This window comes from Pseudorasbora parva, unplaced genomic scaffold (genome assembly GCF_024679245.1).
Source record: "Pseudorasbora parva isolate DD20220531a unplaced genomic scaffold, ASM2467924v1 scaffold_101, whole genome shotgun sequence".
Lineage (NCBI taxonomy): Eukaryota > Metazoa > Chordata > Actinopteri > Cypriniformes > Gobionidae > Pseudorasbora > Pseudorasbora parva.
Window position 1 is genome coordinate 19,833 of NW_027125077.1, and position 13,712 is coordinate 33,544.

The following is a 13,712-nucleotide window of genomic DNA, read 5'->3' on the forward strand; positions in this document are numbered from 1 at the left end:
ATTAGGGGCGGGGGTTTGGATTAGGGGCGGGGTTTGGATTAGGGGCGGGTTTTGGATTAGGGGTGGGTTGGTTTTGGATTAGGGGCGTGGATTTGGATTAGGGGTGGGGTTTTGGATTAGGGGTGGGGTTTGGATTAGGGGTGGGGTTTGGATTAGGGGTGGGGTTTGGATTAGGGGTGGGGTTTTGGATTAGGGGCAGGGTTTTGGATTAGGGGCGTGGTTTTGGATTAGGGGCAGGGTTTTGGATTAGGGGCGTGGTTTTGGATTAGGGGCAGGGTTTGGATTAGGGGTGGGGTTTTGAATTAGGGGTGGGGTTTGGATTAGGGGTGGGGTTTGGATTAGGGGTGGGTTTTGGATTAGGGGGTGGGTTTTGGATTAGGGGTGGGGTTTGGATTAGGGGTGGGGTTTGGATTAGGGGTGGGTTTTGGATTAGGGGTGGGGGTTTGGATTAGGGGTGGGGTTTGGATTAGGGGTGGGGTTTGGATTAGGGGTGGGGTTTGGATTAGGGGTGGGGTTTGGATTAGGGGTGGGGGTTTGGATTAGGGGTGGGGGTTTGGATTAGGGGCGGGGTTTGGATTAGGGGTGGGTTGGTTTTGGATTAGGGGCGTGGATTTGGATTAGGGGTGGGGTTTTGGATTAGGGGTGGGGTTTGGATTAGGGGTGGGGTTTGGATTAGGGGTGGGGTTTGGATTAGGGGTGGGGTTTGGATTAGGGGTGGGGTTTTGGATTAGGGGTGGGGTTTGGATTAGGGGTGGGGTTTGGATTAGGGGTGGGGTTTTGGATTAGGGGTGGGGTTTGGATTAGGGGTGGGTTTTGGATAAGGCAAAATTCCCCAAATGCTTTAAATGCTAACGCTGAAGTCTAGTCCAGTTCTCCGTCTCAAACACCACCAGTGAGGTCAGCAGAGCGCTCGTCCAAGTGTGACACACATCTCTCTCATCTACACTCGTCTGACAATCACAAATGACCATCGCATGCAAATATAGCATTCTTTGGCACATGTATGTTTAGCTAGTAATGGATTCTCCCGCATATCCACCTTATTCCTGGGAGCTAACTGCGTTCTGAATTAGGGGTGGCACTTCCGGTTTGGGGAACTTCCATTCAGAAGACAGACACGACCAAACAAAAGCTCTTTTCAGTCGCTGATTTCTCGGTTTCCCGTTTGTATTTCACTGTAACAGAATGAAAGGATAACATACTGCACATTTGTGGTCTGTTCTCATAAATTCACTGAAATCAAAGAATCTCTGATTTTCTCCTCAAGTCTCTTTCCAGGTTGGTTTTCACGCGGAAGCTTTAAAAAGGTAATTGCCTCCTCTTTTCACTTCCAATCCCTAAATTAACAGCATTTATGTTTCTAAAGCAGGTTAACACAATTTATTATCTGTCAAACAGAAAACGCTTTGTAAATACTACTGCAACGCTGAAGATAATGACATTTTTTATTAAGGCAACATGTGTTACATAACACAGATGTATATATATATATATTACTACAGTGCTATTTAACCTGTCCATTATCACGCTTTTAGGATTATTCCTGGTCTTTTGGAAGTGCCACTTTTTAATGTCCTCTTTTCTGCCTGGATTTGGCCTACCTAAATTTTTTAGCAGTGTTTTGTGTAACTTCAAAGGGTTTCCTGTAAAATGACACCAATATTGTGTATTTCGAGACCACTGTATGTGTGTATGGGAAGCTTTTCCATTTGGGTCGGCCAAATCCAGGCGGAAATGGTCCCAGAGTAAGCTAGCGTAAATACGTTTCTTTGTATAGCTACGTCATTCCTGACCGGGGTCTTTGAAGTTTAGGAGGATAAAGAGCCTTTCACTGATTATTTACATCGCAATGTAAGCTACACCCATAATTCACGCAAGGCATCATGGGAATAAGGTGGATAACGTACTTTTATCTGCGTTATAGAATAAATCTGGGGTGAAACAAGGTGCACTCATTTTAAGACTGAATATTACAACGTAAAGGCCCCAATATACTTCACGCGAAATCGGAAAATCAACTAGCGTGGCGTCATTTCAAACTAAATCGGCCAAAGCGAAGTTTGTTTCGGAAGCTTGCCAAAGTTAATTTCTAAAAATAAAAAACACCTCTGAATTGTCATTGGTCAATGGTGATGATAGGTGGGTGTGGCTCTGAGGCTCCACCCACTTTGGTTCATTGTCTCTTCAGTTTGTCGAGGTCAGAATTGCTCAAGTATTTCAAATGTCTTTTTACCCCTAAAAGAGGTTTGCCATCAGTATATCAGGGCCTTAAAGCGGAGCAACAGATCTGTGTAAGCACGACGAGAGGGCGTTAAAACCCTGAGACAGCGCTGGAAGAGAGGAAGATCGACCAATCAGAGGAGGGCATGGAGGTCAGTTCATTTCCCAGGACTCGGGCGGCACGATTCTGGACAAAAACTGACATAGCGATGCTTACGTTCTCTGTGGTGCATATCGTAATATACAGAAATACAGAGAAGTTCACCAGATTGAATAGCTTTATTTTGAGCGCAAAAATGTAAGTGCAAACCACTTTTAAAGGTTGGAGCGTCGTGTTTTTCTCTCGCTCCGAGAACGCTCCATCACGAGTACAATTCAGGCCAACGGACCGGCACATTATATAACTCCATTTATAGCCAGAACTCACACATTAAACTCTTCTTACTCGGTAATTGTGTCTTGTTTCCAGTCTAAATATCAAACAATTCTTAAATCAAGATGCATTTACTAGATCAGTAAAACCACAAAAGATATTTTTTCTTGTTTTGATGAAAATAAAATCTAAATGAAGTGAGTTTTTGCTTAAAACAGGCTAAATGATCTGCCAATGGGGTGAGAATAATAATCTCATTTCTGATTGAAATCTTGTGCCTTGTTTCAAACAGAAATAAGATTAGTTTTCAAACAAGAAATAAATACTAAATAAGAAGAGCATTTTTTTTCAGCTTGCATAGAGACTGAAAATTGCTGCCTCTTCACTTCGCTCAAGCTTTTATTTTGAAAAATGGATGCATGCGCTGCCGGTTTCAGAGTTGAGCTGGAGTCAGCAGCGCATATATTTATGGTAAACATCGCGATATCAGTTTTATACGTATCGTGCCGCCACGTGTTCAGAACCGGTTGTTTCTCGTCCAAACATCTAAAAATTCTTAAAGCTAGAAGTATTTACTAGACAAGCAAAAGTAATTGTCTTGTTTTGGGGAAAATAACTCAAAATGAAGAGAGTTTTTGCTTAAAATAAGATAAATAATCTGCCAATGGGGTGAGAAAAATAATAAAAAGATTATTTAGCGTACCCCATTGGCAGATTATTTGGCTTATTGTAAGCAAAAACTCTCTTCATTTTGAGTTATTTTCCCCCAGAACAAGACAATAATTTGTAGTTGTCTAGTAAATGTTTCCTAATGTAAGAATATTTAGATATTTAGACTAGAAACAAGACAAAAATGCTAAGTAAGAAGAGCATTTTTTGCAGTGTGTTCAGAAGCGGTCATCTCTGAGCTGCGGCGGGGCCCTGAAGGGACTGAGGCCGAGGCCCCTGCGCGGAGCAAGCCTTTCTTTGGCCCCATCCATCGGCCGCAAGCCCAGATCTATGAGCGGAGAGTCGGCCGGATTTAGGGCCGCGACCCTGAGGGACAGATTCGGGCTCGCGTTGGTGGAGCAAGGGGCCGAACGAGAGGTCGGGAAGGGGGTGGAGAAGGGGTCAAAGGTCGATCCGTGGTCCGAGTTCATGGGAGGGTCGACCTTTAGGTTGAAGGGGTCACAGTCGGGCGAGGGAAAGGGGTCAGAGTTCGTGAAGGGGTTAGTGGGCGAGGGGTGGAAGCCCAATCTTGGGCTCGTGGGATTGCTAATGTGGTTCTGACGGGCCGATCTATCCGCCACACCGGCCGAAACGAAGCTCCAGGGGTCGATGCGGGGTCGGTGCGGGGTCGGCCGCGGCCGAGGGACGATGTTGACCTCCAGGCGGCGGGTTTTGGGGCTCCACAATCGGGGGTCTGGATACAGGGCGAAGGGCATCGGAGACTTATCCTCCGCCTCAAACGTGTCCTGGCACAACGGGAGATCCAACTCTAATGAAGAACAGAGAAGACAATCAGTGGACAACTCCATCAGATGAGTAAAAGTAACAGCACTACTGCTCAAATATTACTCTGCCATCATGGTTTAAGCCAGTCAGTGACGCTCCATCTGACACACTAGCATACGACTAACTTAAACTCATTTAAATACTAAAGTTACAAAGCTCTTTATAAAGCTGCTGTCACTTTAAGGCAGAATGCGCGGATCCAATACACTGATACACATCTGATATTCTCACACTTTACTCTGCTCTTTCTCCCAGATTTTTAACATTTTATAAGACATGCATCAAGTGTATGCTAACTAAACTAATCTTGAATTTGTTAAAAACTGAAAATACTTTCTAAATATGGCCATGAGTGCACACACTGTGCCGAGGAACCGTCTTCTTCCATTTTGCTGTAAACTGATCAGTGTTCAAAAACTGTGTGGAAACTTTACATTAACCTTAAAGAGAGATTACTGATTACAGTCTGCAACAACAACAGAAAACCTTTTCAAGAAGGAAAAAAATCTTCCACTGACTTTCAAAGCTGCTATGATGAAATAAATGTGCCTGGATAGATGCACTTTTATGATGATAGATGCACTTTTATGATGGATATATGCCCTTTTATGCCCTTTTATTTATTTATTTGCCCTCGGATAGCTGCACATTTATGGGCTTTCACTTTGCTCTGCCATAATAAACACTGGATGGGGGGTGGGGGGGGTGGGGGGGGACATGGGCTAATTTGCATCTTTCCCTTGGGCTAATCTTTAATCTTTCCCTTTTAAATGAGGAAAATTGTGACGAGTTGGTTCCTGGAAGAAAACTCTAACAGACTAGAATGGATGTGTTTCAGAGAGTTGAGAAACGGGAAGTTTCATTGTAAAGTGTGACGTGAGTAGCTGAGCGGCGAGCCTCACCCAGCTGTGAGGAGTGCAGTCTGTAGCTCCGCCTCCTGCTCTGATTGGACAGCTCCGCGGCCTCCGCGTCTCCATTGGCCGGTGCGGTCCAGTCCTGCGTCCTGCGGCCCGGCCGATCGCGGTCTCGCGGGTTAGGCGGCGGTGGAGTGAGCCGCAGTGGCTGGATCTGGGCCGGCTTCAGCGAATCCAGGAATGCCTGTGGCAGAGAGTCTGTGCTGAAGCTGATCAGATCTGGCTCCGGTTCTGGCTCCCGTTCTGGCTCCGGCTCAGGTGCGGCCAGGCTCCGGCACGAGCCCCGCGGTGGCGGTGTCGGTGGATGCTGAGCCTCGAGGCAGCGGCCCAGAGCGACGGAGGCCAGCAGGGCGGCGCTGCTGAGCAGAATGCGGTGTGTGTTCTTCAGCGGGCCGGGCTGGTCTGGTTTCGGAGAACCACAGGGGGACGAGCCGCCTTCCTCACTCTCTGAACCCTCTGACAGACATATGAGACATATACATAAATATGAGTTATGATTTCAGGGGCCGTATTCACAAAACATCTTAAAGGGACTTCACCGCTTTTTCATATTAAACTATGCCATTCCCTTAACTAAGCTGAGTTGACACACACCTCTCTCGTCTCAGTGCGTGCCCAGTTCATTCACTATGGTACCAAACAGAGATCAAGTTAGAAGCCACCAAACACCTCCACGTTTTCCCTTTTTAAATACAGTTACACCAATAGTTGAACATTACACACTAACTAAAGTTAAAAGAGGGAAATCGCATGCAGCCACCCCTTTAAGACTTCTCTCTATTCTTTAGTAAAAGTTGCTGTCAGCAGCTTTGTAAACAGGTTTTAAAAGAAAACTCGTAACTAAGAACTTTTACCGCCATTTAGGAGAACTCTTAGTGGTAAGATAAAATGTTTTGTGAATACGGCCCCAGTTCAGTAAATTACCTCTAGGGTGTTTAGGATGCTTTACTGATAATCCCACCTTGAGCAAAGACTAACTTTACCGTTTTACCATCCTCCTGTCCGAGTTTGACTAGATGACCAGAACTGGTGTTTGTTCATCAGAATTACCCATCTGTGTGTGTGTGTGTGTGTGTGTGTGTGTGTGTGTGTGTGTGTGTGTGTGTGTGTGTTACCGTTGTGACTGGACTCAGGTGTGATGGGTCTGTACTCCTCGAAATCAGCTTTAGACTCGTCATTCTCATTACTGTCCATGCCCAGGAGTTTGGCTCTCTTCGACAGACTGCCACACACACACAACACACACACATCAGACTCCTTGACTTCATCCGTTCCACACACAAACGTGCTGATACGACACTCACCTGTTTTCCTGCGCACTGAGCCGCAGCATCTTTGGACTCTTGGGGCTTTTAGGGCTCAAATGTGGAGTGAATCTCCTCTCGCCATTGGTCTGCTTGAGAGGAAGAGACTCCAGCGGCCAAACTGAACTCCATTTACTCTCACTGGGACTCACTGAGACCAACAGAGAAGAGATAATAAAGCAACAGCGCCACCTTGTGGTAACACTGATTCGACAGATCACACAAATGCACATTCACAATGATGGAAAAGCTCTTCTTACTCAGTCATTTTGTCTTGTTTCCAGTCCAAATATCTAACAATTCTTAAATCAAGATGCATTTACTAGATCAGTAAAATGACATAAGATATTTTTTCTTGTTTTGTTGAAAATAAAATCTAAATGAAGTGAGTTTTTGCTTAAAACAGGCAAAATGATCTGCCAATGGGGTGAGAAAAATAATCTTATTTCTGATTGAAATCTTGTTTCTTGTTTCCGTCCCAATCAGAAATAAGACTATTTTTCTCACCCCATTGGCAAATCACTTCTTCTTTTTTGTTTTTGTTTTTTCACCAGAAAACAAGTAAAAATATCTTATGTCATTTTACTTATCTAGTAAATGCATCTTGATTTAAGAATATTTAGATATTTGGACTGGAAACCAGAAACAAATACTAAATAAGAAGAGCATTTTTTGCAGTGTATCATCATTACATGCACCCTCATTATGAGATTATAATAAGATGTAAGCAATATTGCAATTAAACGTTACCTTATGCAAACACAATACTTCATAATCGCAGAAATTATAATCAAAGTGAAATATGTGGCGTATGCTGATCACAATAGACATGCATGTTAACACTTTATTGATTATCTTTCTCTGAGATCCACTGAAACAACATAGGACTAAAATGACATTAATATATATTAGTATTTCTAAAAAGTTCATATCAACCCTGTCTCCCCAAAAATGCTATTTTTCAGGAAATGAAAAAAAAAACATGTATTTTTTAAAACAATCAATATCAAATATGTGACATATGCAGATTTTGATAACAATAAACATTCATGTAAACACTTTAATGGCATATTTTCCAAAACTTCTCTCTGATGCACTAAAAACAAAATAGGACTAAAAATAACAATTATATATATATATTTAGTATATATTTTATATATATATATAGTATTAGTATTCCTATTCTTATCAACCTTGTATCTCCAAAAATGCTTCTTTTCATGCAATGGGAAAAAAAATATCTAAAAAAAGAAAGAAATTTAAACGATCAACCATTGAGCTGTTGAACTTGATATTGAGGCTTTATGTTTTGTCAGACGCTTGCATGTGTCATTATATTATTATCATTGTAATAAAATCAGTCTCTAATGGAGTTAGAAGGTTTTTGGCTAGCCGATGTTGGACATGCACATTTTAAGAGCGGCCACATCTGAGGCATCGTTATGTTTTCATTAACTTACAGGTTATAAAGTTTACTGTAGCTATATCTGGGCAATTCTTTTTTTTCTGTTATTTGGCCAAAATCTTATAAAAGAAGATTAAAATTTTATAAAAGACAATTTAAGCTATTTAAGAACGTATTGGTAATAACTTGTCAACAAATGCTAAACTAAAATATTCTAATGTAATGATGATTTATAAAAAAAAAAAAAGATGAAGTATGGAGACACAAGGTTTCCACTCAGCAGAGACTATATATAGCTAACAATGGTTTATACATAAGAACACCAGTAATGATAAGATCTTGGTAAGGTCACCAAACAAGCTCTACACTGCAAAAAATGCTCTTCTTACTCAGTATTTTTGTCTTGTTTCGTCCAAACATCTAAAAATTCTTAAAACAAGAAGTATTTACTAGACAAGCAAAAGTAATTGTCTTGTTTTGGGGAAAATAACTCAAAATGAAGAGAGTTTTTGCTTAAAATAAGATAAATAATCTGCCAATGAGGTGAGAAAAATAATCTTAATTCAAACAGGCAGATTATTTATCTCACTCCCATTGGCAGATTATTTATCTTATTTTAAGCAAAAACTCTCTTCATTTAGAGTTATTTTTTCCCAACACAAGACAATAATTTGTAGTTGTCTATTAAGAATTGATTTTGAAAGATTTGGCTAGAAACTAGAAAGCATTTTTTGCAGGGTAGGTAGGCACTGTAACATCATTTTGTATAGGTTATTTAAACCAATGTAATTTGCATACAGAGGGTACAGTAGAAGGAAAGAGTAGAGAGAATGGTGGACACACTCACGCTGTATGGCTCGGAAGCGCGGGCCGATGGACGGCGAGCCCAGATCCGGAGAATTACGTCTCTTTTCCAAACACGGAGATGCCTGGACCGTGATTTTATGGATAAAATCTACACAGATGAAAACAAGCGATATTACATCATCACAATACAGGCAAAAACATGCATGCACTCATCAATGTTTGATCTATTTTACTCCCATAACTTTTAAACTAGTGGAAAGAAAATACACATTTAAGTATTTTCTTTTGTACATTTTTATCTCAATACATGTTATTAAATGAGTGTTTCTCCCCTTCAGTAACACTAACACACACCAAAAGTTTTATTCATATCTATATTCTGAAGGTTTGTTGTGAGGGGTTTGTTCATATAATCCTTCAACCTGATTTATAGAACATTTTATTCCTAAAAACATGCTGAAAACGTGTTTATTTTTCTGGCTGTTGACAGTATTTTCCTAAATCCTCTCTGTAAATCCTTTAACTCAAACTTGTCAACACAATCAAACACACATTGTGAACCTGGCTTTATCAAATGTACAGATTTATGTTCTGAAATGTGTGAAAATTAGAGCATATTAATTCATTTAATTTACATATTTAAACCATGTCAGAAAAAAAATGTGTCTTGGATTTCAATCTCAATGCATGTCATTAAATGAGTGTTTCCTCCACTTCAGTGACACTTACACACACCAAAACTTACAGTTTTATTCATATCTATATTCTGAAGGTTTGTTGCGAGGGGTTTGTTCATATATCATTCAACCTGATTTATAGAACATTTTATTCCTAATAACATGGTGAAAATGTGTTTTTTTTTTCAGTCTATTGACAGTATTTTTTGATTTATGGAGTGATAAAAATAGATATCCCAAATCCGTTCGCTAAAAACTCTTAACTCTAATAGGCCAACACAATCAAACAGGAGTTTTGAACCTGGCTTTATCCAGTGTTCAGATTTATCTTCTGGAAATGAACGTGAATTATTGCATATTTACTAATTTAATTTGCCTATTTAACAACAGCCCAGAAAGCTTGCAATACTAAAAAATTGTCTTAATGTACTGTGATTAATCAACTGGAGAAGTATAGTGATATGCATTCGTTAAATGGTTTCCCCTATTCAGCTGTGAGGTCTTGTTTTAACGGTGCCGGTTGGTACAACATGGTTAATTATTACTAACGATGAGAAGAAATGTGTGTGTGTTCTGTGTTCTGCACTTTGTTACATCTTATTTTTCCATTCTAGTGTCATAACATCTCATTACTGTGCCACTGCACCTCGTTAATGTCTTTAATAAAGCGGCTGTAATAACTAGTGTGTGCCATTGGCTTTTAATAACATCTTAAATACATTGATCACAACAGATTATGTTATTAGTGAGGACAAACTGAAGGTTATACTGAAGGACTTACTCAAACCATATCTAGAGATCAGAATACCACTGAGATCACCACAGTAACTGGATAGCAACACCCTAGCAACCATTCCAAACACCCTAGCAATGGCCCTGCAACCATATAATGTGCTAAATATTTATTTTATTTTATTTTATTTATTTTTTCGGTCTTTACACACAAAAAAATCCACAATCAATAAGACAAAAATATTTAAATAAAATAACCAAAGAAATATAACAAATAATATACTTAACCGGAAAAGGTATGGCTAGAAGCCACTGCTTACTATGCCTACCCTTTATAATATTTCTCTAATGAGCATCATTCTCTTTTTCTTATCTTTTTTTCTTTCTGATGGATTAGATTAGTTCACAATATACAATAGTGTTACTATAGAAATTTCCCAGAATGTACAATGATAATTACAAAGATCATATATACATTTCCGATATTATTGCAATACATTTAGTATTGCATACACCAAATATTTATATTATAATATAATGATTGATTATGTTGTTTTTAAACATTTTCTTAAATTTGCTGAACACAGTTTTAGTTCCCTCTCTAAATTATTCCATAATTTTAAACCCTTTGACAGATATACATCTATTTTTTATATTAGTTCTTGACCTCATTTTTTTAAACATTCCTCTTAGTTTGTACTGACGTTCTCTTATTTCGAACAGCCTCTGAATACAATTTGGAAGTAAATTATTATATATTTGATGCATTATCTGTACAGTATGAAAATCAACTAAATCAAAACATTATTAGAGCTTGTAAATTAATAATAAATGTATTTGTTGGTTCATAATAGTCAACCTGTTTTATAATCCTTATTGCTCTTTTTTGTAATATACACATTTAACATTATTGTCAGTTCTTGCTTTCCCTGGGAATTGAACCCATGACCTTGGCATTGCTAGCAACCATATTGCAACAGTCTAAAAACTATTAGCACCCCAATATCCCATTAAATCATCATTGTGATAGGTCATTCATTCATATGCGCTTTCAAACGAAAGAACAAACTAGTGTGTATGTGTGTGTGTGACGTGAAGGACTCACCCTGCGGCATGCTGATCTTCTCTCCATTCTTCACCTTCAGCTTGTGTTTCTTGAAGGTTCCCTTTGCGCTTCTTGACATTGGGTTTCTGGTTGTGGTTGAGGTGCAGGATGAGCAGGGATAGTTCTCGCTCGAACACGTCCTGCTCCCACTGAGCTAACTGCTGCTCGCGCTGGCGGAGGAACTCCTCATGAGACTTCTGCTCCAGCGCCGCTCGCTTCAGCTCCTCCTCACGACAGCGCAGCTCCTGCATGCACACACACACACACGCACCCACACACACGCACACACACACGCACACACACACGCACACACACACACACACATACAAACACATCATTAACTAAAATCACAACCATAAAAAACATTTTTATTAATTGTAATAAAATAACCATCAACTGATATAAAATAAAATATAAGTTGAAGTACTAAAGTAAATAAACATGAAAACTAAAACTTAATTAAAACTATACAGAATGTTAAAAAAGGCAAAAAACACCACAAAATTACTAAAATGAAAACAGAAAATATAAAAAGAGATTCTAATTCAAACTATTAATACACTGCAAATAAATGTTCTTCATACTTAGTAAATATATATATATCTGCCAATGGGGTGAGAAAAATAATCTTATTTCTGATTGAAATCTTGTTTTTTGTTTCTTTTTACAGGAACTTGGAACAGTTCATATATTAAAATAATTAAATTAAATGATTCTAATAATTATGTTAAAATATAAATAATCCAATTCTGTCATGCCAGAAGATTCAAGGACAGAATGTTGTTAAGGATTCAGTAATGAATTTATGACTTGCAATTATGGTATAATGTTTGTTTTTTTTAACTAACAAATGACAACAAAATAGTTTAGGGCTGTATATTCTTTGTTGATATTTCCATGACTTTTCCAGGTCTAGAATCCCCACTTTAAAAAAAAAATCCCTCATATATTCAGGTTTTCCAAGACTGTGAGAATCCTGGTTATTAAATAAAAAAAGATAGGGAAATGTATTACTGGAAAATAAGACATAGGATGTCAGTTTACATTTTGGTTTTGAGCCATTTTATCTTATTTTAAAGCTTGTTTTTGTCTTATGATTTTAGGTCATCCTGAAGTTTGATGAGGCTCATTGAAAAATCTATGAAACGCTATTATCATGGGTTATTGTTCATAATGTAAAACCATATTAAATTAATTTTAAACAGTTTATCTGTGCATGTAGCTGAGATGTTGTGAGCAATCAGGTAGCGAGCCTAACCTTCTCTTTAGCCCGCAGCTCATCAAACATGTCCTGGATCTCCAGCTTCCAGTCCTCCTGCAGAGAATGGAAGGAGTCCTGAGGCATCTCCTCCATCACCTGCTCCTCTAGAGCCGTCAGCTGCTCCAGGATTGAGGGGAAATTGGGCCGGCGGTGCGGGTCCTGATCCCAGCACTCTGGCACACAAACACAACAGCATTCACGGGTTAGGCTACACTGACTGACTGAGGGGGCTGGTTCGATAAAGACTTCAAAAATAATTTGAAAAGGTTTTACAGGCAGTAATCAGAAAGACTGTCCGATACTCTACTGATTAAAAGAACTGTGAAATAATATTAAAAATGTCTTTCTGGATGGATGGATGGATGGATGGATGGATGGATGGATGGATGGATGGATGGATGGATGGATGGTCTTACCGGACATGAGCTGGGCGAAGGGTTCAGGGCAGGTGGAGGGAATCGGAAGGGTCAGTTTGTTTACAGCGACTCCATAAGCCACAGCCAGACCATCAATCCCTCTATATGGAGCTTCACCAGTCAGAAGCTCCCATAATAACACACCATAACTACAGAGAGAGAGAGAGAGAGAGAGAGAGAGAGAGAGAGAGAGAGAGAGAGAGAGAGAGGAGAGAGAGAGGAGAGAGAGGAGAGAGAGAGAGAGAGAGGAGAGAGAGAGAGAGAGAGAGAGATTTAACAAGCACTTTATTACTCTATGAACCTTACATCATATTACATATTACACACATATTACATACATCATAACAAATGCTTTACACATTCACAATAAGCATATCATTTTGTGCTGTGCATTATACCTCATTAAAACACCATACATCACAATAGAAAAACCACATTATTTGTAAGTCTATAATAAGCAAATTCAATTTTCAAGCTTCCATCTGCCAGCCGTCTAAACATCATTTCAGGATCTATTGTAGCAAGTTGTAGGCCTTTGTTTTTTCTTGTTTTCCAAATTACCAGTTTAGCTGTTCCGATAAAATTATGAAGTAAACATATTTCCTCCTCACTGAAAAACTGTCTTTCATTCCCCCCAATAAACAGTTTTTCAGAAAAATCTTCATTAAACTTATGAGCCAGGTCTCTGGATCTGGCCATCTAGAAGCGTTTTGCCTCTTCAGTGAATCTCGATGTGTGGTCTTAACTTTGCTTTCTTAGACACATCTTTAAAAAAGGTCCAGCTGAGGGGATCTGAGAGATAAAATCAAGACTTGAAACAAGATTTTAACCCCCTCTAGCCATCTCTTGAAGTGCCTCAGTGGATTTCCAAACCTCTCTCATCCAGATGTCCACGTTTCTGAACACCATTCCTCAGCAAACATCTCCTCACACTTACAGAAGACAACAGTCTGGATCATTGGGGTTGAAAAACAAAGGTTCCTCTGGAGTCCACTGTCCTTGAT

At 39.5% G+C, this 13,712-nt stretch overlaps 1 protein-coding gene across 1 annotated transcript; it reads right to left on the reverse strand.

Annotated features, from left to right (window-relative positions):
* Positions 1–3,360: 3,360 nt before the first annotated feature.
* Positions 3,361–12,859, reverse strand: LOC137065644 (mitogen-activated protein kinase kinase kinase 11; the record flags this gene model as incomplete). Its single annotated transcript, XM_067437294.1, is given in 9 exon segments — positions 3,361–4,070; positions 4,990–5,457; positions 6,117–6,223; positions 6,306–6,456; positions 8,558–8,665; positions 11,032–11,095; positions 11,097–11,276; positions 12,290–12,465; positions 12,709–12,859. Coding segments are annotated over 9 exon segments (1,995 nt in total), but the record flags the coding sequence as incomplete, so codon positions are not given.
* Between the last annotated feature and the right edge of the window lie 853 nt (positions 12,860–13,712).